Here is a 26,735-nt window from a genome sequence, read left to right on the forward strand (position 1 = left end):
CTTGAGCATCTCCAGCCGTCTCCCGTGGTCACCTCCGTGCTCTGGCTGGGCACAGGGTCGGGGCTTGTCCTGCTGGATCGTAGGTTCACCCAGCACCGTGTGAAGCTGGAATCTCGGCCCTCAAGGAGGCCTGAGGAAGGGGAGGTGAGCGGGGGCCTGGGCCTGGGCACCAAGAAGGCCTGTGTCCGCAGGGTCAGCAGGAGACAGGGTGGAGGCAGCTGGGCTTGTAGTGTGAGAGCAGGAAGGAGCTGGGGTCCACGCGGGACAGCAGCCTGTCAGGGCCACGGGTGGGGTGTGTGGGCACCTGTGGCTTGGACGCGGGGCTTGTGCTGCACACACTGGAGCGACACGGTTGTGGGTCTGAGCAGCTCATGATGGGGCGGGACGTGTGGGGTCAGCTGGGGAGCACATGAGGTCACTGAGGGGACCCACTCTGGCAGGCACCAAAGCCCCCTGGCCTGAAAGCCTCACGTGCCCCGCTGGACCCAGGAGGGTTGGCTCTCCATGGCCAGCAGAGCCCCTGGGAGCACCGCCTGGCCCCGTGCTGGGGAGGCGGGTGCGAGCCTGCTCCCACCCTCACACCCCACCCACCAGGGGCTGTTCTCACCTCTGCTCCTCCCCAAGAGCTGCTGGGCCCCACTGGCTCTGCGCCGGATGGCACAAGGCACAGATGCTGTGACCCAGGTGGCGTGGAGCAGGTCCAGGGCGAGATCCTAGGTCTTGCTCGTGTTTGGTAACAGTGACTCGGAGGCGGCAGCAGCCTTGGGGAAGAGTTGCCAGGACAGCAGCGAGCTGGCCTGAGCCCTCTGCAGGAGGTGACGCTGGCCACTGTCCTCTGTTCCGTGCCCCCCGAGCACATGGGTCCCGAGACACGTGGCGTTGTGGCTGTGTCCCCGCCTCCTGGATGTGCTCAGTCCTCCTGGCTTTTGTGAGCCGTGACTCTGGGGAATGGCCCCGTCGGGCAGGGTTGCCCAGTACTGGCTCTGGACGCGCCTGTGGAGTGTGGTGGAACCGGCCGTGCCCTCCCGCCTCCTGCTCCCTGGGGGCGTCCTCGTGGAGGGTCCTGGTTGTTCCTTCTGCCGGTTGGGTTCTGTCCTGCTTAGTTGGGTGGTGGTGTGGCCCTTGTGGCAGGGACCTCCTCCTCTGGCTGCTGTGTGCCTCGGCTCTGCAGCCACTGCCTTTTGATGGTTTCTTTCCTTTTTGGCACAAAAAGATGCTCAGGGCTTCTCTAACGTCCACCCGTGCCCTGTTTCGTTGTCGTCTGGGGGGCCATCTCCAAGGAGCTGTGGGGACATCCCTCAGATGAGAGAAGTGTCTGCCGCTGGACGTGGCAGGAGGTTGATGCTGCCATCTGAACCGGGCTCCCTCGGGGACAGTTAGAGCGCTCGTCGCTTTATTGGCTGATGGCCATGAGATTGCTCCAGCCTCCCTCACCACTGCCTCGGTGCCCTGTGGCTTTGCCGGGCTGTGAGGCCCCTTCTCTGGTGGGTTCTATTCTCCTTAATTTCTTTGTTGGATCAGTGCCACCCCCTCCCCAGACAGACTCCCCTCACCTGGCTTGGCTCTGTGTCTCTGCACGGAGGCCTCCATCCATGGGCTGTCCTGCTGCCTCCAGGGCAGATGTGGAGACGGTCGGTCAGGTCCTTGAGTGAGGAGTAGCAGGTCCCGCCAGCTCCCTAAGACCTGAGAATGAGCAGGTGAGGGGCACTGGGGGCATGTGGCTCTGCAGAGCCTCCCCTGAGCCTCCTGGTAGGCACAAGGCACAGGACACGGCAGAAGCACAGCAGGAGAGTGATGCCGATCCTCGGACGGCGACTGTCTCTTCAGAAAAGACGCAGTTACGAAAAGTAGTGTGCGCTCAGCAGAAGGGATGGCCAGGAGCCTGCCCTCAGGTGCTCCCGACCACAGCTGCAGGCTCTCGAAGCTGCGTCCTGAAAGACGCCATAATTGGGTACGTGCCCGGAGGTCCTGAAAGTCGATATCACGCAGGACACCGCAGGCCTGCACACAGGAAGTCCCCAGTGCCCGTGTCCACTGCGATGGTGTGTCCGTCACCCCGCCTCCAACCACTGCCTTGGTCAGCAGCCAGACATGGCCCTCCCTGAGCTCCTGGCTCCGTGGGCCACGTCCAGCTTGGCCTGTTCTCTGCTCTGGGTGCCAGGCGATTGTTGAGATCAAGTGTGTGTGTGGGGCCGCGTCCCCGGGGCTCTGGACAAGTCTGCGTCTCGGCTGGGGGCTGGGTTACTTCCACTTGTGTGCCAATGTCCCTGTGTCCTTGATGGCCACCAGTAGGGGCTGCTCTCAGGAGCCAGAGGCCACCTTTACCCTTCGCTTTATGGCCCCTCACCCTCAGAGAGCCCCTCACCTCCAATCCCTGCACCCTTGAGGCTCCTCAGAGGGAGCCCAGGACTTTTAAAGTGTCACCAGATGAGGTCACTGGGATGGTCACCCCTGCTAGTCAGCTGTGCTCTCGAGTGTTACCCAGGCTCTGAGTGGCTTCACCCTCCTACATCCAGCCCACTCCCCATGGGAGGTCATTGGGGTCCCCCGGGCTCTGCCCTCGTACGGAAGACCTTCCCAGGTCCGTGGCAGCTGTGATCACACGTCGTGACTGCTCTTCAGGACACCTGATAAGTGGTTAAACGTTTACGGGGACATGCAGAATCGAGAGCTAAGCCCCTCCTGTGGCCTAGCGATTCCAGGGACGGGAAGGGGCTGGTTCTCCTCACTGGTGATGAGGGACAGGCAGGTGCCTCGTGCCCCCGCTGGCCGAGCGCAGGGACTTCTGGGAGCAGGTCTGGGCTTGAGCCTCTGAGGACCTCAGGTGTCGCCTGTTGTCGTCGACCGCCCCTGTCCACCCGCATGAGCCAGCGCTTTGCTCTGTGGGTTGCGCATCCGCGGATTGAACAAGCCGTGGACTGAGGACACTCGAGCAGCACTGAGACCACACTGGCTCTTTCCCGTTGTCGATGTTCGGGTTTGAGATCCAGAGCTGATTCCAGCACCCGTGACCCCGGGCGCTCGAGTGCCTGCAGCCGGGTAGCCTGGGTGGGTGAGGGGTGTCCTGGGCCCAGCCCCAGGGTGCTCTTGCAGTTTCCTTCCAAGAACCCCTGCCCGCCGGCATCAGGGGAGATGAGGGAGTGGTCCCCTTCTGGGGGGAGGGGTGGTATGGGGGGACCGTCTGGCAGGGCGCACAGGCTGCCATCGGGAGCTCTTGGGGACGTGTGTTACAATGTGTTAAGGAAGGAAGAGGCGAGGACACGGAGACGAGCACGTGGCCAGCCCCCAGCCACCTTTTCATCCTGGGGCAGTTGTGGGCTGTGGGAGGGTGTGAGGGGCAGCAGGGCCAGGCGCTGGCCAGCGGGTGAGGGCCTGGGCGGTACGAGGGAGTAGAGACCAGGAGTGGCTGTGGAGGAGGGTGGGGCAGCCGTGAGGCCGGGGTGGCTTAGGGGTCCTCTGCACCCAGGGGCCAAGGGCAGGGCTGGCCAGGGCGGGGTTTCTGCAGCTGCACTGTCGCCGTCAGGAGCAGGCTGAGGCCCTCGGGTCTTCTCCCCGGACCCTAGCTGTGCAGGCGGCTGCATGGGGTCCAGGACCGTGCCCAGTCTGTCTCTGGCCCCAGGAGCTGCTCCTGGTGCGCCAGGCTGGCCTTTCTTGTGTCTGGGCTGCTCCCTGCAGCAGGAGGGCTGTCCCCAGTGGGGCTGGATTGGGTTTCCTGCTGCCGAGGTAATTGGCGGTTCTTATGCAAAGGTTAGAACAGCTCCCGGCCGGCCGTGAAAAGAAAAGTGGGGCTCGCGCACCACACTGCTCTTAAAAACCAGAGGGGGCGGCGGGGCTCGGATGATGTCCTCCACATCAAAGTGGCCAGCAGACGGCCGCGCAGCCGCAGGCGGTGCCCTCCCTCTGATCACATTTCTGGGTAATTCAATCGGGCCTTCGGCAAGGTGGTGGGGCCCACATCTGCGGGGGCCTGGCGGGCCTGGTTCCTACCACAGTTGCCTAATCCAGGCCTGGGCCCGTCCCCCGCCACACCTGTCGCCAGGTGAGCCCACTCTGCCTCTCGGCTTCCCTGGCCCCAGGGGTTGTGGCCGTCTCTCAATCACCACTGACGGGTCATTGACCTGGGTGGGGGACAAGAAAGAGCTGCTGACAGCAGGGTCCCCGGTCAAGACCACTCTGGCTGAACCCAGGTCTGAAGCCCAGCATCTGTCACGTGCCCAGCTCAAGGGAAGAGCCCCCTGTGCCAGGGCTCTGGCCTTGGGGACCTGGATGTCCCCAAGGGATGTCCCAGACTGGCCAGGCAAAGTGGACATCCCTTCGCCCCTCTTTCCCTCCCTCCTCTCCTTTTCCTGTTTTCTTTCAGCAAATAAGAAGCCCTCAGCTGGTGGAGAGTTTTGAAGGCAGCCCTTTGGAAAGGGCGAGTGACCAGGTGGCCAAATGACCCTCTGTGGTTCCCTCTAGGCAGAGGATTCAGGGGAGCTTCCTGGCTTGGTGCTACTGTGACTGCCACCCCGTTGGTGGGATGTGTGGTGGCCAGCAGGGGCTGGGGGCATTCCCTCCATTCGCTTCGGCTCAGGGCCTGTGACAAGTGCACAGCTGGGCACAGAGCACCTCAGAAGCCCCGTCATGCCCCTGGCCAGAATGCCAGCAGGAGGTCCTGGGCACGAGGAGGGCAGAGGTGGGGTCGCCCATCTGGCCTACCATCTAAAATAGCTTGAGGTGCCCTGGTGGGGTCGAGGACTGGGTCTGGGATGGCAGTGACCTGCCCCCGCAGCTGTGTCCTCTGGAGGATGGAGGAGGAGGGTGGGCGGGGAAGCCCTGCTAGCTGACCCCGGCGTGGAGTGCGTGCTTGTGGTCCCAAGTGGTCAGGGCCTTGGCTCAGCCATGGTGACTGTGGTCTTGTTGACCACCAGCATCCCTGTGCCTATGTCCTCGCTGTCAAGTGGACCCCCAGTGAGTGGAGGCTGCCCCCAGGTGTTCTGCCCCTGGAGTGGTCGCACCTGTCTCTGGGGCCCCCCTCCCTGGCCCCAGCTGTGCCTGGCTGACCCCCGGCTCCTCCACACACCAGATGAGAGCCAGGCTGCTGGGCTCCCACCACAGGGTTCCCTGCCCAGCCTGATAGCTCTGCCCCTGGACTCATGAGCTCCTCCTTCCCTCGGAGAGGGGACAGGGGGCTCACCACCCTGAGGAGGCGGTTCAGGCCCAGGGTTCCTCAAGGGAGTGGGACCCAGAGGCCAGAACTCTAGATCTGGAAGGCCTTGGAACCACAGAGCCACCATCTATGTTTTGCTGCTGGGGAAACCGCGGACAGAGCAAGCAGGGAGGGCTGCCCCAGGCCTCGGCCTCCTCTAGGGCTGTTCTGTTGGTCCTGTGACACCAGGGGGCAGAGGCCTCTCCCCCACACCTTCCGTCCTGATCACAGAGAGGTCAGCTCTAGCAAGGACCGAGCCAGCACCGGAGAGGCCCAGCGGGGTGCCCTTGGTGTCCGTGTCTGTGTCTGACGTCTCTGGGGCTGGGTGGCAAACCTAGGGCCTCGTGCAGGCCAGGACCGCGCCATCGCCAGGTGGCCCTGTCTACCCTGAGCCCAGGGCCTTCCCACGGGGCTTCTCCTGGCACGAGGGCCAGCTGGGCCCAGCTCACCCAAGGGCTCTCAGCCCAGGCCTCTGCCTTGCTGGGGAGCCGAGGGGAGGGGAACCAGCGAGGCCGCGAGTTCTCAGAGGCGCCTGCTGCCTGCTCAGGGAGGAGGGGTGAGCTCGGGACCGGGCATGGGGGGGTGGGAGGGGGGACGGGGTGTGTCTCACCTGCCGTCCCCGTCTGTGGCGTGGCCTTCGCCTTGGGAGAACCTCTCGTGCCAAGCATCAGAGTGAAGAGGGCTGGAGGGCTGGTGCCGCTCCCAGTAGGACTTCTGGTGACGTCGGAGGGGCTGTGGATGGGCAGCTCTGCCTGCAGGCGACATCAGGGTGTCCCAGAGTCCTGGTACAGGCCAGGGGCCCCCCGCCACCTTCAGGAGGAGAGGAGGGGAGGGGGTCACGGCTGGACCAAGGAACTTGGTTGGACCTGCGTCTTGGGACCTGTGACTCCCTGCCCCCACACCTCCTCTACCACCTCTTCCTGCAGAGTGGCTGCAGAGGAGGGCTGAGAGCCCAGGCTGAGGGCTTCTGTCCTGGGAGGGTGGGGGTGGCACATGGGCAGCCTGGGCTTGTGTCTGTGGGCAGTTCTTCTGCAGAGGCTCCTTCCTGCCCGCCACCTCCTATGTGCAGGTATGGCACCGTCCTTGGCTGTTGGAGCCTGCGTCCTCTCAGGGTCCCTTGGACAGGACTTAAAATTGTCCATCTCAGTGTTCTCTCCCTATTTGAGTCTGGCCCTGAGAAGCCTCAGGTGTCCCTAGGCCCATGGGCTGGAGGCCAGAGCCGCTGCCACCCTGTCTCCCGGCCCACCTCCCTGCCTGCATGGTGGGGCTGCTTTAGCATTGGCCGCTGTCCCTATCTGCCCCTGGTTTGGTGTTGGTGGGGACGGCCACACCCCGAAGCACATCCCACCTCTCGGACCCTCAGTGCCTCGTCTCAATGGTGACGGCGCTTAAGAATCAGGCTCAGGTTGTATCCGTCTCCCTTGTAAATCCCTTTGGTTTCAAAAGAGCTCTGGCTGGGGACGTCCCACCGCAGGTGGAAGCAGTGGTCTGCAGTCCAGTGCCGCAGGGCGTGACCCTGACGGCCATCCCTGGGCCTGGTTGGCGGGGCAGGCGGGGGGCTGGTGCCTGTAAGGCTGCTGTTCCCTGTGTGGACCCTCCATGCCGAGCCCCAAGGACCAGGGAACGCTGGCCGCTCCCACACCCCTCCTGAGGGTGGAGAGGTGTTTGCAGCAACCTGGCACCTTCTGGATTGCACCAGGCTCGGGGCAGGTGGCCACAGTGTCTGAGTCTGGCACACCGTGCGCGGAGGTGGAGACAGACAGCCACCTCCGGCAGAGCGTGTGCCATTGCTGAGAACGGCAGCTGCATGGCAGTTACTCTGAGCAGGCTCAAGCTGAGGGCAAGGTGGGGCCCTGGGGAGTTGCTGCGGCGGCCCGTGTTGGAAGGCTCCTGTGACACCTGGCCCTAGCCAAAGCCCTGCGGACACTCCTCAGGGTCTGGCTGCCACTTGCAGTGTGGGCACTGGTGATACCTTTGGTTTCCCACCCTGGTGCCCAGCTTGGCTGGTGCATGGCTCAGGACTCCAGCCCCTCTGGAGGGCGAGGGGGTGAGGAGTGTGCTCTGGTCTCAGGCTCAGCTGTAGCCTGCTGTGGTTAGACGCAGCAGGGGCCATGGCACAGCGGGACGGGGGATGGCCCGGGACCCTTGACTCTCCCCAAACTAGCCAGTGAGCTCGGCCCCCGTCCAGTCAGCCGAGATGCTTTGAGGGCTGTGGAGGGTGGGCAGGGACATTCTCTGGCCTGTGGTGCTCTCCAGTCTTGTTGGAGCCCCTGCTGGCCCACTGGGCTTCTGGTCAGTGGGCCTGGGCCATTACTAGCCCACACCCAGTGATGCTGAGGATGTTGGCACAGCTGTGGGATACTAGCAAAGTGGTGACCCCCAAGAGAGGTCTGGATCTCCTAACCCCAGTACCATGCCCATGACCTTACTCGGGAATGGGGTCTTTGTAATTGTGTGTCTACAGATGCGGTGGGCCTGGGTTAGGGTGGACTGTGCATGGAGTGACTGGTGTCCTTGGAGGAGGAGAGGACAGAGGAGGTGTGTGCAGATGGAGGCCGAGGCCGGAGGCAGGAGGACCCTCCCCGCGGGCCTGCGCTGTGGTTCTCTGCGTTGGCCTCCAGAGCTGAGGTGAGCAGCTGCCTGCCCTGTGCCAGCTGTGTGGGGTGGCTTCTCGGGGCAGCTCTGAGCCCTGAGCGCAGCCCTGGGGGACCAGGACTCGGATGGCAGGTGCTGGGGCAGTGCTGAGGGACAGCAGTCAAGACAGCCATCTGAACGTTTCTGTTTCCTGCTGTTTTCTTGAAGTGACCCAGGGAAACTTCTGGAACACCCCTGGCCTAAGCAGCCTGGGTCCAGGGGGAGCTCTTGAGGGCTGGCGGAGGGGTATCTTGGTCTTTTCAAAAAGGTACCCACAAAGGCTGCCTGGGTCTGGCCAGTGATGCCCGCTGGGCAGAGGGGTGCCCTGCACTGACTTAGGGGGCTGTGTCATTGGGAAGTGTCATTGGGCACGTGGCTGGTTGGTGCTGACAGCTGCTCCCGGGGAGGCGCTGTTGGAGGGGATCTGCATTTCCAGCGAGCCCCACAGCTGCTGGATGTCGCAGTCAGCCACAGCAGTCTAAGGTAGGACCCCGGCAGGGCTGTGAGCCCCTGTCCCCCAGCACTGCCCCCCGCAGCCTGCGCACGGGTCTGGGTCCTGACGTCAGCTGTCTCAAAAACCAGGTCATACCCCTTGAGGTTGCTGAGCACCCCCTAAGATGAGGTGTGCTGGCAGCACCTGCATGCAGACACAGTGACCAAGGGCAGGTGCTGCTGTCCAGCGGGTCCCAGTGGGGCCCGGGCAGGCCGGCATTGCCAGCACCCTCCAAACCCACAAGACGCCTGCAGAGCGGCTTGGGTGACGGCGAGTGCGGGCTCCTCGTGACATCCTGCTGGCAGTGGGCCAGGTGCTCAGAGATGATTTGCATACAGGTGAGGGCCTAGGGACTCCGAGGCCCGAGTCCAGGCAGGGTCAGGCAGGACAGACGCCTGGAGAGCTGCCGTGCAGGGCCCGCGCAGTGCCTGGACAGGCCAGCAGGGGGCAGCCGAGCTCCAGTGGCAGGCGCTGGGACAGGCCAGGCAGAGAGCAGGGCAGCCACCTTCACCTTCTGGCCCTGCTTCCTCCCTCTGACCAGGGCAGAGTGTCCTCCGAGGGGCCTTCTTGGGCCCCACACCTGGGCAGCAGTGCCCCCTGCGGCTCCACCTTTCCTCTCCTGTGCTCACTTCTCTGGCCCCAGGGGCCCCAGGGGATCTGTGTGTGGCAGGGATGTGTCCCCACGGCTGGCAGGAGGCCATGCCAACATTGTTGAATTCGGGGCTGCTGGTCTCTCTGTGGGGGGACAGGGTGTGACGAGGCGGCTGCGGGCTCCCCCACTGAACGCGCTGGACACGGGGTGCAGGGCAGTGCCAGGGCTGCTGGCTCAGGGACCCTTCTGGGTGGGCCTGGGGTGGCCCCTGGCCTGCCCTGCCTGCTAGCCACTGTGGAGGCACTCAGATCCCTGTCCCCCTCTGGAGGGACCTGTGTTGGGAGTCTGGGTGCTGGGCAGCGGGTGGCACAGGCCTTGGGGATCTGTGGACTCCAATTCCCTCCACCCTGTTTCCCCGGAAGCGTAGTCTCAGGTGGCTTCGCTAGCCGCCCCTTACCTGGCCCATGTCAGGCTTGTCAGGGCAAAGAAGAGGGTCCACATCCGGGACCCTGGCAGAGGGTGTCAGCCAGGGATCTCATTTTTGCAGCAGGGCCATAGTCCCTGGGGGAAAGCCTGGGGTCAGAGACCATGCTGGACACTCCCCTTGAACAGGGAGGTGGCCGGGCAGTGGACTGAGGCTGGTGTGCAGGCTGCTCCGCCCGCTGCCTAACTTAGTCTTTCCGGGCTGTGCCGTGGTCTGGAGGGCAGACTCTCTGTTTTCCATGGTCGAGTCCGAGGGCTGTGCCCTGGGTCCTGCTGGGCGTGTAGTAGGTGCTCAGAAAGCTTCTGTGGACGGATGGACACAGGAGCAGTGGCCACCTGTGCCAGCGTGCTGCTGACCTGCTGGGTGGGTGAGGACCCAGGTGCCCTTCTTTTGCTGGCACCCACTGTGGGGCGTGAGGCTGCAGGTGGCCCTGGCAGCCATTTGTGCCCTATGAGGGCCCCGGGACCCTTAACTCAGACTGGCCGTCGCGGGGCCCTCTGTAGTGTGCTGTGGCTGTCTCTCCGAAGAGAGTGCAGCTCGGAGTGTTCTGGACACCGCCAGCATTGACACCCGTCTCTCTGCACCTGGGCTGGTGGCCTTGTGTCAGCCACTCACGGACAGAAGAATGGCATTGATGTTGGGGACTGTCCCCAGTGAGGACGGGGAACAAGGGAAGTTGTCATGGGGTGTCTGCGAATGGTGGTGGCACTGTGACTATGGTGGCTTGAGGGACCACTCACACTCAGGTGGGCTGAGCATGTTAGACGCTGAACGGGTCAGGAAGTGGTAGGGTTAGGAGGCAGTGTGGGGCCTGCACACTAGTTAGGACCACTCTGGTGCTCAGGGGGCAGGGGGCCGTGGTGACCAGGGCTGAGCTGCAGGGACACAGCCTGAGCCCCTTGGCTCGTGGTGGACAGTAGAGAAGTCGCTGGCTCTTGCAGGCTGGAGGCCAGGGTCATGGCCTGTGGAGTGCCCCCGGGAGGCAGTCTTAGCTGGGTCAGATGCCTTTGGCATTTTTATGAGATGCCAGGAATGTTTGGGGTGCTTGGGGCCGATGGTCCTGCGTTCCACCTAGTGAGTTGTTTTGCCACATACCTGAACAGCAGTGACTCCGCGTGACGGCGGGCGTGTGGGGCAGTGATCTCTGCTCCAGCCAGCAGCAGTGGCCAGCAGCGGGGAACCCCAGGCTTGATGTGGAAAGTGGGGGAATTGAAACTGGCAGAGGGCAGGGGGGCTCTGCCCAGCTGGTGTGGGCAGGAAGTGCTCCTTCCAGCCTCCGGGGCTGGGCACCCTGGCAGAGTGCTGGCTCCGCCTGGCTTTTCCTAGAAGAGAATTTACCTCACCCCCAACCAGTCGGCACATGCCAGGCCCAGCGTGGAGCGGGCGGGTGGGGGCTGACCCCACGCCCTTCTTCAGGCGCAGGGTGCCGGGTGCCCGGCTGGTCTCCTGGGGCTCCTGCAGGCTGGTGGCCTCAGCTGTGGTAGCATGTCCTCTCATGGTTTCAGAGGCCAGAGGCGCAAGGTCAGGCTGTGGGAGTGCCCCCTCCCAGCGAAGGCGCTGGGAGGACCCTGCCTGGTCCCCCAGCTTCTGCGGCTCCCGTGTCCTCCGCCCTCCTTGGCTTGTGCCTGCACCTTTGCAGGCTCTGCTTCTGGTACCGTCGGGCCACCTCCCCCGGGTGTCTGGGCCCACATCTCCCTCCTCTTAGGAGGACGCCAGGTATGTTGGGTTCAGGGCCACCCTCCTCCAGGTGGCCTCTGCTGAGTCCAGCGTGTTTCCAGATCTGGACGTGACTCTGGGGGACGTTCACTGGCTGGCAGCGTGTCTCCCTGTTCACACGTGGGACACTTTCCCCAGCATTCCTTGGAATGGCTGAGTGTCCAGCGGGGAGGTGGACAGGTAAGGAGGGAGGAATCAAGGGCAGGGTGACCACCTGCTGCTTGGTGGCTATCTGGCCTGGGGCCAGTGACTCTGCCCCGACCCTGTTTCCAGGCTGGTTCCTGAAGCAGAGAGGCTGAGGGCTGTGCTGGAGGTGGCCACGTGCTCTGCCTGCTGCCTGCACAGGCTTCTGCCCCTCGGGGGCCGCACCCAGAGGCCTGGGACGGGGCAGTCCCTCCCTCGCTGACCCATGGTGAGGACAGAGGAGAATAGGGCACAGTGTCCTCCCAGGATCCTGCAGAGATCAGTGTGGGCTCTGGATCTCGGCCACTCAGATGGTCAGGGGCCCTTGTGGATCCCGCTCCTTCCTTGGGAACTGGGGGTCCTGTGGGCAGCGTCAGTGGCCAGTGCGTTGGGGTAATCAGCCACACTGTGGAGCCAGGACCTGGCCTCTGCGGCCTCTTGCATGGAGCTGGCCTGAGTGGCAGATGCAGGGCCTCCTGCTTAGCAGTGTCCTGGAGCCCTTCTCTGACGATGGCCAGCAGGACCCCAGGCCTGGCAGCCTCTGTGTCCCAGGAGCTGACACCAATTTGTCTGTGGTGAGGAGACAGCCCTGAGCCAGCGTGACCCCAGGCGGACGATGCCCTCGCCACGCCACTGCAGGCCCGCCTTGCCCTGCGCCCGCCCACCTGTGGTGGCGAGAGAAGTTCCCGTCACTTTCACAGGACCCCTGTGCTACTGTACACCTAGGCAGGGACCTGTGAGTCCCCTCGCTGTCCACTTTCCTGGATGGGCCTGGACAAGAAGCACAGTGTCTTCAGGGAGCCCTGTTCCCAGCCTGCTGTGGTTGGGGTTTCAGTGGATGGGCGGTCGCCCTGTGGTCAGCCCCAAACCCGTCTCTCCATCTGGGTACGACAGCTCTGGCCTTGCCCAGCCTGGTGCCCGCACTTATTCACCTGGCACAGAGAGGCAGCCAGTTCCAAGAAAGGGACTTTTGATCCTTGGAGGCGGCTGCGTTTGCCAGAAGCCCCCGACATCTCCGCCTGGCCCCGGCCCAAGCCTGCTTCTCAGGGCAGCTCCTCCGCCCGAGGCTGTGGGGAGACACCTTTGAAAAATGGCCCTTGCTCTGGCTGGAGGGTGGCCGACTCAGTCCAGCCTGGCTCCTCCTTGGCTACCAGCCTGGGCCCAGGACGCAGAGCCATATGGCAGGTTCAGAAACCAAGCCAGGGCCCAAATTCCTGCGTGGTGGCCCCGGAGCCCCTGCTCTGCCTGACCCGCAGCCTCCTAAGCCTCCCCGAGCTTGGGGTCAGGTGGTGGGGTGGCCTGCATGCCCAGCTGGCCTGCACGCTGCCGCCAGCTCCGAGACCTAGGATGCGCCAGGGAGTCTTGTCCTGCCGCCCTCTTGGGTTGTGACGTTCCACGGGGCTGCCTCTGCTCCGAGCCGGACGGCCCTGGTCCCTCCCCCTCCTGTCCTGTTCAGCCATGCTGACGGTCTTAATGAGCCCATCCTGAGCACTTCCTTGTGGGCCCGTCTTGAGGAAGTGCTTGTGCACGGAGCACTTTCCCACAGCCAGGAGACAATGTGCTGTCCCTTGCCAAGAATCACATTTGCCATCCTTCGCGTCCTGATGCTGGAGGTGAGCCTGGAGCCCGGCCAGGCCAGCCTGCCAAGCGCCCTCCATTGATCACTATCAGGATGCGTTTGATTAATATCTGCCCTGGATGGAGGCCCGCGCTTGGCCAGGCCCTGGTTCCCCGCTGCTGAGGGGCTCTGCGTGCCGGGTCTGGGTGGCGGCTGGTGGCGGCTGTGAGGCTGGTGCACGGGCCTCAGGCAGGTGGCCTGAGTGACAGTGCTGTGCTTGGCTGTGGCCGTGTGAACCTGCTCTCGGCTCGGCTGCCCAGCCTGGCTCTGTGTTTCCAGTTTATCCAGGTCTGTGAAGCAAAACCCAACTGTCCAGTCCTGGAGTTCGGCTGGCCCTGCCTCCCAGGCTGGGTGGGAAAGGGCCTCTGGGCGATTCTCTGAGCCTGTGGTCGGGGGACAGGAGCCCCTTCGAGCCTCCTGCCTTCTACAGACTGCCCCGGAGGGGACAGGCCAGGGGCTTCCAAGGTCCAGTCCTCACCTGTCCAGTGGTTGGGTCAGGGGACAGCAGCAGTGTCCAGCTCCATGGGGGCTGGCCACAGAAGGCCAGATGGGGACAGCAAATGGCAGCTGGAGGCTTTTGGGGACCTCAATTTCTGGGAAGGAGAAAGGATCTCTGCTGTGAATGACGGCAGAGGGGACTGTGGGAGAGGGGCAGCTGTGTGGCCTGGGCGGGTGGCTGCCGTGTCCTGTCCGTGTCCGAGAGGCCCCTTGGCGGCGGAGTCCTGAGCAGGGGTGAGCAGCCCGGGCTGCTCCCTTGCTGGAGAAGCTGGTGACCCCTGGCCGAGGCCGTCCAGTGAGCACGTTTCCCAAGCGGCCGAGGCTCTGGTCTCTCAGGAGTTGGGGTCTTTGACGCGGGAAGGGCCTGAGGGGCCTAGTGAGGCCCCTGGGGGGCCGGGCCGAGCTCTGCCGTGGCAGGGGTGGCTGGGTCCCCCTGCTGGGAGGGGAACTGGTGGCTCCCACACCCAGCGCTCCCCGGGGCGCGTCCAGGCTGGGTGCTGAGAACCCTGAGGATGGCCCTGGCCAGGTGCTGCCTGCCTCTCCTCTGAGCAGCGGTCGCTGAGATCTGCTTGGACCTGGCCGTGAACTTGGCAGCAGCCCACGTCTGTGGGAGGGGCCTCCTCGGCTACCGGAGGGTCCCCAGCTGCGCCCACCCCCACCCGCCCTCTTACCTGTGCTGGCCTCCCAGCCTGGCGCCCTCCCCGCCCCCTGCCAGCCTGAGATGCCGCGGCCCTCTGTGGACGTGCCCACCTCTCCTCCTGTCCCCACGGCCCCACCACCTCTGGGGACCTTGTCCCTCCCAGTGTGAAGCCAGCCCTGGCGGGGCCTGCAGGAACAGCCCCACCCACCACCCAGGCGCACCCGGGTCACAGCTCCTGCCTGTCACTGTCCTGTGCCATGCCTCTTGGGCTCAGGGCATTTGTCATGTGCTAAAAACACGTGGAAGTCCTGACCCCCAGGACTGGTGGGCATGGCTCAGGGGTCTTTGTAGGTATGATACAGGTGGGGGCGGTGGTTGAATATGGCTTGTCCTCCCCCCCAACTCATGTTGGGATCAAGGCCCTGTTGTGGGGCTTCAGAGGGCAAGGCCTTGGGGAGGAGACCAGGACGAGCTGAGGTCACCAGGATGGACCCCTGAGAACACCACCAGAGGAGGTGTCTTGCCCATCTACCAGAACTGTGAGCCCAAATAAACCTCTTTTCTCTATAACTCACCCAGTCTGTGGTATTTTGTTATTGGCAAACAGGAAGTGGATGAATACAAAGTGACTTTGGGGTGAGGTCATCCTGCATGATCCTGTGGGCCTAGCATCAAGTGTCTTGTGAGGGCCAGAAGAGGAGGAGGCCACAGAAGACACAGGCAGAGACTGCAGTGCCAAGGCCAGGGAGCATGGGGGCCCCAGAACCTGGAGGAAGTGGGAGGGCTCCTCCCGAGGATCCTGGAGGGACCCACAGCCCCTTTTGGGCTCCCGTGCCCAGACTGCGAGCAGAGGTGTACCTTTAGGCCACTCAGTTTGGCCCGTTGGTCACAGCAGCCCCAGGAGACCCGCCCGCCTTCCTGGATCCTGAGGGATCATCCAGGTCTTAACTGAGACCCAAGAGGAGCCCCTGGTGCCCATCAGACCCGCTCCGCCTCTCTGGGCAGACGTCCAAGCCACTGTGTGCACGTAGTGACCCTGCCCTGTCACGGTGCGGTAGTTATTGATGGTTTGTTGATTGATCAGTTACACATTTACGGCCCACTGTGGAGGACAGGGGCAGACCCTTTCAATCAGCCTGGGGCTTGGCTGTCACCAGGCTCTGCTGATTGATGCCAGCTCTAGTCACGTGCAGTAGACTGAGTGAAGGGGCTCGTCACCCTTCTGTCATCCCCCCGGTCACCATTTACCAATGGCCCTCAGGGCCCAGGGGCTGGGATACGGCCGTCCCGGGGAGCGGTGAGAGCAGGGTCTCCAGTGGGACCTGTGGGTGTGGCTGTGGCACGGATGGGGCAGTGGAAGCTGATCACAGACCTGGGGACAGTCGCCCAGGTGAAGACAGCTGGTCCGAAGGGCGGCGGCTGAGCGGGCAGCTGGGGCGGAGGCGGTGCCCCTGGGCTCCACAGGCTGCGTGAGCCTCTGCCGTGTGCTGCGGGAGGTGGGAGCCGACAGAGTGGAGCAGGGAGCGTTTTCAAGGCTCACCCTGGTGGCTGGACACTGGCTCTTGTGGTGGACAGTAGGGCAGTGAGTACCCCAGACGCCTCCAGGATGGCTCCGAGTCTGCGGGTGTGCTGGGAGGGGAGAGCAGGCCAGGTCGTCTGCAGGCCCTGCCGTGTCCGAGGGCACCTGAGCCTTCTTCCCTGGACGGCTGCCCCTTCTGGGCCTCAGGTGAACCTGTCCACCTGGCAGAGCTGCGCTGAGCTCCCTGCGCCGGGCACTGCCCTTGTGACCTGCCCACTCTCCACGAGGTGCCTTTCTTCAGATGTGCAGACTGAGGCTCAGCAAGGAGCCTTGGTGAGAAGAGGCTGTGGGCTTGGGCTCAGGCCGAGGGGTCTAAGGACAGGGCTGTCAATTGTCCTGCGCACACGTCCCTCACACTCAGGGGTCGGGGCCTGGCGGAGAGAGCATGGGTCATTCAGCCTGTCTCTGGAGCGGGCACGAGCTGGAGGGGGAGTCTGGTTTCGGGACGTGGAGGGGCAGCGCTCTAGGAAGGGACAGTGTGAGCCGTGCCCAGAGAAGGAAGGACAGGAGGCCAGGGAGTCGGCCTGCAGGGTCCCCCGTCTCCAAGGCTCGGCAGGAGGCGGCCCCCTGCTGCCCAGGCAGGTCCTTGCTCCACTCCAGGGAGGGACACGGGAAATGCAGGTCATTCCCCCAGGACGGGTGGCTCCACCCCCCTGTCCAGCCACCGGTCAATCTCCATCCATCCATCCATCCGTCCACCCGTCCACCCACCCATCCACTCGTCCATCTGTCCACTGTCCATCCATCTGTCCATCCAGACTCCTTCCCCTTTCCTCCTTGTGGTCCCGGACACACATTCTTCGGGTCCTGGTGGTCAGCATCTGGTCAACTGGTTCCTGCTCTCAGGCGCTCGGACACGGAACAACCCAGCGCACAGACAGTTTTGCCACCAGAGTTGTGAGGGGTGCTGGGGACAGTGAATCTCTCCTGGAGGGTGGCCCATCTGTCCTCGCCTCCCCTGCTGGGCGGGCCTCCCTGACCAGGGCACCACTAAGCCAGATGGACAGAGGAGTCTGTTACCTGGCGGAGAAAGGGAGCAGGTGGCGGTGGGAGCAGAGTAGCAAAGCCTGTGGAGGGGGAGGGTCCTGGGGAGGTGGGGGAAGAAGGAGCCCTGGGTGTGGCTGTGGGGACACCAGGGCCGGGTCACCACTGGGGCTGGGAGCAGGCGGTGCTGACACACTTGGGCACCCGAGGGCCCCGGTTCTGTCCTGCAGTCCTTGTTTTCCTGAAGGGTCTCTCAGGAAGCGGAGCTCAAGGTCAAGATGGGCCCTGCCGGCTTTTGACGCCCAAGCGGTTCGCCTTGGCCGGGTCAGCTGAGGGAGCACGTGGCTGACCCGGGCTGGGCGCGAGCTCCCGCAGCGCCCTCCGACTGCCCTGCGCTCTCCGCGGACCTTTGGAACATTCCTCAGCTCTTGCTGAACGTTTCTGGAATTGGCCTAGAAACCGGCAGAAGTCAGCAGCGCTGGCAGAGGTGGCCCAGGCTGGCGGTGACCATCCCTGTGCCCGCCTTTCCTTCCAGTGGCAAAGGCACACTTTAAAACTGCAGGCCTCGTCCCCAAACCTGCAGCTTGGGAAAGAGTGTGTCCCCTCACAATGCCACCAGGGCATTGTGGGAAGTGGAGACCACCCCGCGTGGGGTCCCCCCGGCCGCGGGCTGCACAAGGTCACGGGAAGGGGAGCCCGGGGAGCTCCGGTGCCCTGGTGGTCTGGTCTGGGCAGACGCCGGGCGCACTTTATAGCCCTGTGATCTCCGGGTCTCTTGGGTGGGGGTGGCCAGTTGATCATTAACTGCTCCGTGTGGCATTCCAAATCCCGATCCTCGAGAGCTCAGCGCAGCCTGCCGAGTCCCCCGACCTGTGGGCCACGCTGGGCGGCCAGCCTCCCGCAGTGGGCGGGGCAGATTCCCCTGGTGCCAGGTCCTTGGTCCTGCAGGGGGCCCTGCAGCCATGACTCATAAATGCCAAGTGTCCTTTGTGAAGTCTGGCCTGCCCATGAGACCTCCAGTCCAGCTGTCCCCCCGAGCTGGTGGCGTCCACCCCGAGAAGGCACAGGGGCCCCCTTCCTCCTCCCCACTTTGATTCTCCGAGCGGTGACGTAGGGACGCCCTGTGCCCCTGACAGCGGGGCCCAGGTGCCCTCTTCTCACGCTGGGCGCTGGCTGGCCTGGGCCCGGCTCCATCCTCATCGCACACTGGTGTCTCTGACGTTTCTGTCCCCGAGGATCCCTGGCAGAGCGCAGCTCTTGAAGGGTTGACCATCTCCAAGGTAGCGGGTGGCGGCAGAGCCGGCCGCATGCCCTTGGGGTGGTTGTGCGCATGTGCACACTCGGAAGTCACTTCCTTGTTTTGAGCTCCCTGGACATGGCCTCCGGTCCCCTCTGTGTTCACATGCTGTCCCTGTGCTGTCCCCTTGTCCCCACGCCTGGCCGAGCCAATGTGCCCAGCACAGATGCTGTCTCTTTGGGAAGTGCAGGTTCAGGTCCAGCTTTGCTACCTCTTGCTCTGTCCCCACGCTCCTGGGGGCTCTTAGGAGCTGCCCCTGGTGAAGCTGAGCCTCTCACAGTGGGGCCTTGTGGCCTGGGTGGGCAGCCCCTGGGCCCTGCTCCTTGGCCACCAGGTGACCCCAGTGAAATGTGCACCTTTGACTCATGACCCCCAGCTCGGGGGAGAAGCCTCCCAACCGGGAGAGGGGTCTCCGTACAGAGTCTGGGGAGCTGACCCGGAGTGGCCGGAGTGCCGTTGCCCCTGGCCTGCCAGGCTGGTTCGGAGACAGTGCCCGAAGGCCCATATCAAGGGCAGGCCTTGGGGTCCCTGAAGCAGGGCCACGCGGAGTCGGTGGGGCTGCCCGTGTGGCCTCGGCAGCCTCCCTCCAGGGTCAGACGCTGGGGGAGGGGCCACTGCCTCTTAAGGGAGGCTGAGGTCCAGAGCGGGCAGGCCACAGGCCCGCGGCCCCGGCTGGGGCGGAGGAGCGGTGTCCGGTCGGGCTGCCCGAGCTCGCCACGCCCGCGCCTGGAGCCCGCGCCGGGAGCCCGTGCCAGGATTGAGGTCGTGGTCTGACTCCGTCAGAGCTGGCCAGACAGCCCAGCCGGCCCCAAGCCCCTCTGGACGCCTGTCACTCTGGTGTCATCAGGTGGGGCCATGAGGATGGCAGTTCTCTAACTGGGTGCTCCAGGGGCCCTGGGGAGCACTCCTGTGTCCCAGGAGGGGGCTCAAGGTCGGCAGTGGGTGAGGTGACCTCCAGGACCCGGGCCTAAGCCCGGCCCCCGTGTCCTTCCCATGTGAGGGCTTTCAAGGGCCTGGGGAGGCAGGTGGGGGTCCTGCAGGCCATGACCTTCCCAGGACCCCTGGCAGTGGCCCGCAGCCGGGGTCCCGGGGAGAGTTGGGCAGGGGGAGGGCTTTCCCCTTCAAGGAATGAAAAGGGCAACACATTCCTCGGAATCAAAGGTGTGTCCAGGGGAGGGCGGGCGCCTTGGCCGGACGCCGCCCGCAGCCCGGGCACATGACGGCCCCTGAAGCTGCTGGCACCGACTCTGGCCAGGCATTTGCAGGGACGCTGGTGCCAGGAGGGGGTGGCCTTTCACCAGCCTGGCACCTCCGCCATGTGACGGCGCTGCCTTCCCCAGGAGGACCAGGCTGCAGCCCCAGGCCCGTGGCTGGCCTCTGCCCTTCCTGTGGCAGCCGGGCAGGGCGGCGCTGAGCGAGGGGCGCCCGCTGCCGTTGCAGGCCTTAGGTCCCGCTGCTAGGCCTGGAAGGCCATGTCAGTGTGCCAGGCTGCCGCCTGTCCAGCCCCGGGGCACGGTCACCCCCTCCACTCTGCAGGGCAGCCAAGGCCGGCAACATCCCCCAGCTCCTCTGCACCCTGAGAGCCAGACCCAGACCCCACTGACCCGGGCTTCCAGGGCCAGGCTGGCTGCCCAGCAGCAAGGGAAAGGCTGGCCCCAGTCCGGGGGAGCGTGAGCTTCCCGTGGCGGCTGCAACCGGCCACCGTAACAGCAGATGGCCACTCTCCCGTCCTGAAATCAGGGACCCACGATTGGGCATCTGCAGGGCCTCACGCCCTCCGCAGGCTGCAGTGGAGGCTCCTTCCTGCCCTCCCACCTCCTGAGGCTCAGGTGTCCCCTGCCCTGTGGCCACGTCCCTGCAGTCTGCTTCTCCCGTGTGTCCTCTGATCCCGTACGAGGACACACGCTGTTGGGTTTCGAGCTCCCCAGGAGGATCTCGTCTCTAGGTTCCCAACTCGACCCCAGCTGTGAAGACCCTCTTTCCCAACACAGGCAGGCTGACAGGTTTGGGGGCAGCCTGAAAGGCGCGATTCTGAAATCCCCAATAAAACTCGGGGTCTTTTTGAAGACGAGACAAAGGACTTCTTCTGGCCAGGCCCGAGGGAGCAGAAAGCAGAGAGTCCTCCCGCCCAGGCGCTGAGCGCAGGTGGGGGGCCATTTAAACAGAAGAACCACAAAGTGGGGGGCCGGAGGGGCAAGGACAGTCCTAAGACACATTTCACAAAGTGTCACCACGTCCTCGGAACTGGCACCTCCCGTGCCCACTCAGGAAGGAAGCTGGCCCCAGTGGGCACGTGGTCAGGGTGCAGGTGGGTGGGGGTCAGCTTCTAGGCGAGGCGGCTCTCACGGGAGGGGCCAGTTCGGGCAGGGTGAGCTGTGGGAACAGGGTGGGGTCGCCCGACCTGACTTTCAGATGGGCCCATAACGTCAGGAGGTGGACGTTTCTTTGTGGGGCCACCGTCGTCCAGCCCCCTGGAGGAGCTCCCAGACACTCAGTTTCCATTTTCTCCAGCAGTGACAGGGGATGCTCTGCAGGGGGAAGCCCCTGCCCCCCCAGGCGGGCGGGCACTTGCCAGTTGGCCACAGCACCCTGCCCCTGCCTGGGACCCTGATCTGGTCTCCCCACCATTTCACAGAGGCAAACGGAGGTGGCTGGGGGTGGCTGTGAGGCCGGGAAGCCGAGCGCCCCCCACCTGCACCCCTACGAGTTTCCCTTTATCAGGACTCTTGTCACGTGGAAGTCCCCCGGGGTGTCCCCTGTCCCCGTCTCCCAGGGTGGCTGTGCTGCATGATCCAGAGAGGCTCGAGTCCCTGGGACGAGCCCCCGTGGGTGGTGTTTTCCTCGGAGGCTGAGCAACGCTGGCTGGGCGTATCCCTGGTCAGCGTGGCCTTGAAGGCCAAGTGAAGGAATGTGAGATGCTGGGGACCCGGAGGCAGTGTCTGCCTCCCAAGTCGCCCTGGAAGCTTCCAGAGCTCACGCTGTTCCATGTGCACCTACGAACGTTCAGGCCCGAGCTAGGAGAGGGGCTCTGCCTCTGGCCCTCTGCATCCCTGAGGTCACCGGGAGCTGGTCAGGGCTCGGCATGGGCGAGGGCTGCCCTGTGGCAGGGACTGCAGAGGATGGGCGTGTGGGCACGCAGGGTGCAGGGGCCCGCCATCGGGGACAGTGCAGGTAGGAGCTGGGACCAGAGGCCAGCCCAAGACGGGTGCCTGGTGGACACCTGGTCGGGGCAGTCCATTTTACAGTCAGGCAGACCGAGGCGGCTCAGGGTGAGTGGCTGCTGGTCCCTGGAGGCCCAGTGTACCCGGTGGGGCAACCCCTGAGTAGGTGGACGATGAGCGGCTGTTCCACTGACCACCTGGGGGGGTGAGGCCTCCGTGTGGCCTGAGCAGAGCCTCCCTCCTCACGTGACTCAGGTCACGGTAGCCAGGGAAGATCTTGGCACTGAGGTGTGGGAAGGCCACCTCTCTTCCACGGGGACTCTGGGTGGCAAGACTGGAGCAGGACCTGGCCTTCTGCTGGGGTGGGGGCTGTGCATGCCTGCCCTGACGTCACAGACCCTCAGGGGCTTGTGGCCCAGCTGATAGACACTTCTCAGCCTCCCCGTGGCTTTTCTGCCTAGCACACAGCCCAGAGCTTTGTGGCTCAAAACAGCAAGGGAGGGTCCATCACCTTTTCTGGTTGGTGAGTTGGCTGACTGACGGATCCAGCCCGGCTGGATGGAGGATGTCTTTCCCCATGTCAGGGCCTCACCTTCAATAGCGAATGCTCCCTTATCCCAGGAAATTAGCCTGGGCTTGTTCATATGGTAGCAAAGCACCCCGGCTCCAAGTTGGCAGCTTAAATTCACAAAAGATTTTCAGACCTCTGCTTGCATTCTGTTTACTCTTGCCCCTTTGGACAAGCAAGTCACCAGACTCCTTGGATATGAACATAATGGCTGGAGCTCTCGCAGCTATTCTGGACTATGAGGATGAGAGTCACACACTTGGGGGGGGGTGTGAATCAGTAAGTTAGAAGGAAAGTGGCAGCTTCCGACTTCTTGAAGCCATGATCACCTTTACCTAGACATATTTTACATGATGGGAGGGGTACACGGGGTCAGATCTCATTCTGATTGATCCATCTGAAAATCTGGGTGATCTCTCCACATCCCTTGGTGGCATGGGGATGGGATTGGAGGAAGTGAAGAGGGTACTTAAGGGCCTGGAGGAGCTCACCAGGGCAGCTTGGGCAGGCCATCCAGGGAGCTAGGGCCAAGCTGGGCAGACTGGCTTCGCGGCCTGAGACCTGGAGGATGGTGGCCAGGTCTGGTCTCACCTGTCGAATGCCACAAGGGCCCTGGGCAGCAGCTTGTCCTGTCATGGATTGGGAGGCCGAGGGGCTAGGTCACTTGTGTAAGGTTGTGGGGACCCAGCAGCGGAGCAAAGATTCAACCCAAGCAAGACCTGGGCCCAAGACCGGGAGGGGTGTCGTGGGTGCAGAGGCCGCCACACTAGAGCCACCAGCCGGCCCACCCCCGCGCCCAGGCCCGTTCACTCACCAGAGCCTCTGAAGCCCCCGCGTGCAGTGCCGACCCGAGTGTGGCTGGCAAGGCTGACTGGTTCTGGGGTCCCCATCCTCCAGGGATCAGAGACACATCTATCAGCGAAGCCCCGAGAGCACCAGTCCCTTGGGGTGTGACCCAGCCCAGAGGCAGGGCGGGGAGACGGCGGCCCTGGAAGGCCTAGGGTCCCCTGGGTGGCGTGTCCTGTCCCGAGGGGAAGCCGTGCTGGCTGGGCTTCCCCACCCAACACAGCAGCCGAGCCACCTCCATCAAGGGACACCTGTGGGATGGGACAGTGACCTCCCGCTCCTGGGGCTGGCGTGAGGTGTGGCTGCCCCATGTCAGAGCGTCCCACAGGGCTGCTCCTCTGGAGGCCAGTGGGGACCCTGACCTTGGCTGGGATGAGACGAGGGAGTGGCCCTGGGTGGCCCTTGTCCTTTTCCCAGGTCCCCCAACTCCTGGCTGGTGGGCAGGGCTGGGCAAGGCTGGGTGCACAGGCCTGGACGTCCAGGACCGGGGACTGCAGGCCGGCTCCTCCCGAGGCCTCTCGGTGGCCGGCAGACGGCGTCTGCTCCCTGTGTCCTCTCACGGGCTTCTGTGTGTCCGTGTCCCGATCGCCTTTTCCCCTAAGGACGCAGATGGGTTAGGGCCACCCTAAGTCCCCTTATGCCTTCCGGAAAGCCTTCGTCCCCAAGACCAGCCACTTCTGTGCCGAGGGTCCAGGGCTTCCACTTGTGGATTTCTGGGGTACAGTTTGTCGTGGTCCCCGGGAGGGAGGAGCCAGGAGGCAGAAAGGAGGACCCTGGTCAGCAAATGTGGCAGAAGGGCTCTCGGGGCTCTTGGGCGGTGGCGGGGCTGGCGGGCAGAACCGGGTAGGCGAAACCCCTTCTTTTCGGTATCGAGGACTGAACCCGGGGCGCCTAGCCCCAAGCCACCCCCAGCCCCTTTTTATACGTATTTGGAGTCAGGGTCTCGAGGAGCTGCTCAGGGCCTTGCTGTGTTGCTGAGGCTGGCCTCCTCATGGTCCTCCTGCCCCGGCCTCCCAAGCCCCTGTGCTGGGCCAGAGGCTCCTCCGAAGGCCCCTGCTGCCCTCCACACGCGGTGGCAGTAGTCCCCGAGCCCCTGGTCCTTGGCAGGTCCTGGGTGTCCCCTGGGACGAGCACCTGCTTGTGGGTGGTGGGATCGTCGGTGGGCCCCGTGACCTAGGGCTGGATCCGCCTCGGGGCGGAGGCCCGGGGAGCACGGTGCGGCTGGTCCCGGAGCCTCTGNTCCTGCTGGCCTCCCTCGGCCCTCTCTTGGACTTCAGGACACCTGGGTCCCGGGTCCTCACAGCTTCTCTCCCTGGCCTTGGCTCCGGGTTGGGGTGTGCCTGCCCTTTGCCCTTTGTCCTTTGCCCTGGCTCCCCGCAGTCTCCACCGTCCTGCCTCAGCTTGGCTCCTGCTTCTCCGGCGCCGGCCCTGGGGCTGCTCTGTGGGACCTCAGAGCCACATCTCCCTCTTGGTGCCCAGGTCCCTCGCTGCCCCGAGGACCCGGTCAGCCTGGTCCTCCTCCCAGCCAGCAGTGTTCCCTGTGACACGAGCCTGGTGTGCTCCGGTGGGAGGCGTGAGCTGAGGGGCCCCGCGCACCTACCTGGCACCTTTGCAGCCCCGATGCCATGACGCGGGCCGAGGCGAGGTGTCAGCCTGGTGTGGCGTCTGCCTGGTGTGCACCTGGGGGGTTTCTTCCCAGTGTACAGATGTGGCACCTGCTGTTGACCAGGACACCTGGGCCTTGGGGGGCACCACTGGGAGGCTGTGGAGCCCTAAAGATGGGTCCGGGGGCGTGTCCTGAAGGGACCGTGGGCCCAGCCCTGCTCCTCCCCTTGGAGGGCCGGCCAGGAGGGCAGCCCCGTGCTCTGCCAGGTGCCAGCCACGGTGCCCAGCCTCACCACCGGCCCAAACCCCGGGGGCCACCTACACGAGCCGAGCCCTGACACTCGATCCCAGGCACACCTCTGTGCGTGGGTCACCTCAAGGGTCCGTTATGGGGACGCTGGCTCAGCCCATGGGGCTGCGCCCGAGGCAGGTCAGGGTGGCTGGGTCCCTAGGTCTCGCTTGTCCCCACTGAGCACGTGTGAAAAGCAAGACCCCCGCGAGCTGGGAGGGCCGCGCGGCCTGTGCAGTTGCTTCCTTAGCCCATGGTGGCCCTTGGTGTGTGCTCATTCTTGTCACCGCAGTGACGACAGCAGTGGCCTCTTCCCGCTGCCTCCTGGGTGCCGGGCAGTAGGGCCTCTCCTCTCCCAGCTGCCACGGCCTGGCCGCCGTCCCCACGGGGCGATGAGGAGACCGAGGTCTGAGGAGGGGAGAGCCTGCCGGGCTCACCGTGGCCTCCCACTCCGGAACCTGCAGGCCCTGTCCCGCCTGCCCCAGCCTCCGCGCGGGAAGAGGGCCCATGGACCCTCAGGTCACAGTGGCCCTCTGTGTTGTGTGGCCCCCAGGCCCAGAGGGGCTCAGAGGCTGGGCGGGGGTCCCATGCCCACTGGAGTCTGGGCATGCACGGGGGGCGGGGGGTGGACAGGAGCGAATGCCAGGCACAGAGGGGACAGCTGGCAGCTCTGGGTGCCATGCCCGCCTCCCGTGCTCTGGGTGACTGACGGGAGGTATCGTCCTGTTTTCTAGGACAGCACTGCTGAGCACGGCCCTCCTGGGCAGTGAGGTCACTGTTTACAAGGTCAAAGGTCAGTTTATGGGCAGGGATGGCCAGGTCCCAGTGGCACTTGGCCGAGAGCACTGTGCAGGGAGTCTAGAGCCCGTCCGAGTGCCCGAGTGACCCAGGGCAGGGCCACCCTTCCTCCTGGGCCTGGTTCAGTGGTGACCAGGCTGGCCACGGAGGGTGCTGTGCCGGGCAGGCCCGGGTTCTGCCTTCAGGGTGGCCCTCAGCCTGCCCCCCCGGGGGCCTCCAGCCTCTGCCGCAGCTGGCCAGGGCTTGCTGTGTCCTGCGAACACAGCCCACGCCCGCAGCAGGCCCACCTGGCCACAGCCGGGCAGCCCTCTGTACCTGGAGCAGGAGGTGTTTGGGGCTCCTGAGAGGCCGTCGTCACCCGCCCGAGGCCCCTTGGCCACAGCGAGGACGCTCCTGCCCGGGGTCCCAGTGGGTGCGGGTTCTGGGTCTCGGCCACTTCTCCCGGGAAAGTTCTTCTTCTGTCCCAGACCAGGGAGGCTCCGCGGAGCCAGGCCGTCCCACCCCTGGTCTGCCCTGCAGCTCTGGGACTTGGCCCGGCTGAGTGGCCCCTGGAAGATGCGGGGGGACTCTGGGGATTTGCAGACGGGGCCACAGAGCCCCACTAGCCGGGACCTCTCCAGCAGGGGATGGAGACGAGCAGGGCACGCCCTGGCTGGGTTTGCTTGTCCCCATTGTGGGGACAGTCTTCCCGGGGCCCCTGGGCCCTCTGCCCTGGTGAGGAAGCCCGGAGTTCTGCCGTCTTGAAGACCACTCCCCACGCCCACCTTCAACACCTGCTGAGGCCAGGGCTGCGCTGCTGCCCGGGGTTTGGACCCCGGCTTTCGTGACCCCGCGTACCTGGGTGTCCCCATCAGCCGGGAGGGTGGGAGGCACCTGTCCTGCGTGAGGCCAGGGCAGTTGGCCAACGCTGAGCACTGGGGTGCCTCAGGACCTCGAGCCCTGGGCTGGGTGACAGAGTGACGGGGGGCCGCGGCCTCCTCCCCGCTCTTCCCTCCCCCTGCAGTGTCCGGGGTCGTGACCTTCCTGGCTGCCCCCTGCCACCCAAGTCCCTCTCCTTCTCCATCCAGGGCCCCCTGGGGCTGGCTCCGTCCTCTGCTCCCTGCTTCCCACAAGTGGCCAGAGGAAGCTCCGCTGTGTGGAGGGGTTTTTTGGTGGCAGGAACAAGGCACAACTAGACCCTCCAGGGTGGGATCGTCCGGGTGCTGGGTGCCGGGTGCTGGGTGCTGGGTGCCTGGGACGCGGGAGCCCGCACAGGGCCTGCACTCTGGGTAGGGCTGTGAACTGCAGGTCCCTGCCCAACTTGCTGTGTGACCTGGGGAGGGTCACGTGTCTCTCTGGGTCCGGGGGGATCCATGGAGCCCCTCCGGCAGGGTCCGGGGTAGTAGGACAGCTGGCCAGCCCTGAGCCCTGTGGGACGTGGCGAGGGCTCTGCCACCACTCCTTGTCACCTTCACAGGTGTGGGTCGAGTCTCGGCTGCCTGCGCCCTGGGTGCCGCGGGGACCCGTTGTTCCTCGAGAGCAGCCCTGACCATGGCGCACGGGGCAAGTCGCTTGGGGGGTTT

General features: G+C 64.7%; 1 protein-coding gene and 1 long non-coding RNA gene across 2 annotated transcripts; one reads left to right on the top strand and one right to left on the bottom strand.

The window, feature by feature from the left end:
- Window positions 1-11,235: 11,235 nt before the first annotated feature.
- Window positions 11,236-26,147, bottom strand: LOC125618081. The gene is made up of 3 exons (XR_007349319.1): window positions 26,135-26,147; window positions 25,113-25,116; window positions 11,236-11,370 (listed from the first exon to the last, which is right to left on the bottom strand). It is a non-coding gene; the product is annotated as an uncharacterized LOC125618081 (long non-coding RNA).
- Window positions 11,364-21,888, top strand: LOC125618080. The gene is made up of 2 exons (XM_048807816.1): window positions 11,364-15,436; window positions 15,511-21,888. The coding sequence occupies exon 2, from the start codon at window positions 15,653-15,655 to the stop codon at window positions 16,940-16,942; it is 1,290 nt and encodes a 429-aa protein (XP_048663773.1). The 5' UTR covers window positions 11,364-15,436; window positions 15,511-15,652; the 3' UTR covers window positions 16,943-21,888.
- Window positions 26,148-26,735: the final 588 nt, after the last annotated feature.

The sequence above is a fragment of the Marmota marmota genome, unplaced genomic scaffold (genome assembly GCF_001458135.2).
Source record: "Marmota marmota marmota unplaced genomic scaffold, marMar, whole genome shotgun sequence".
In the NCBI taxonomy this organism is placed as follows: Eukaryota; Metazoa; Chordata; class Mammalia; order Rodentia; family Sciuridae; genus Marmota; species Marmota marmota.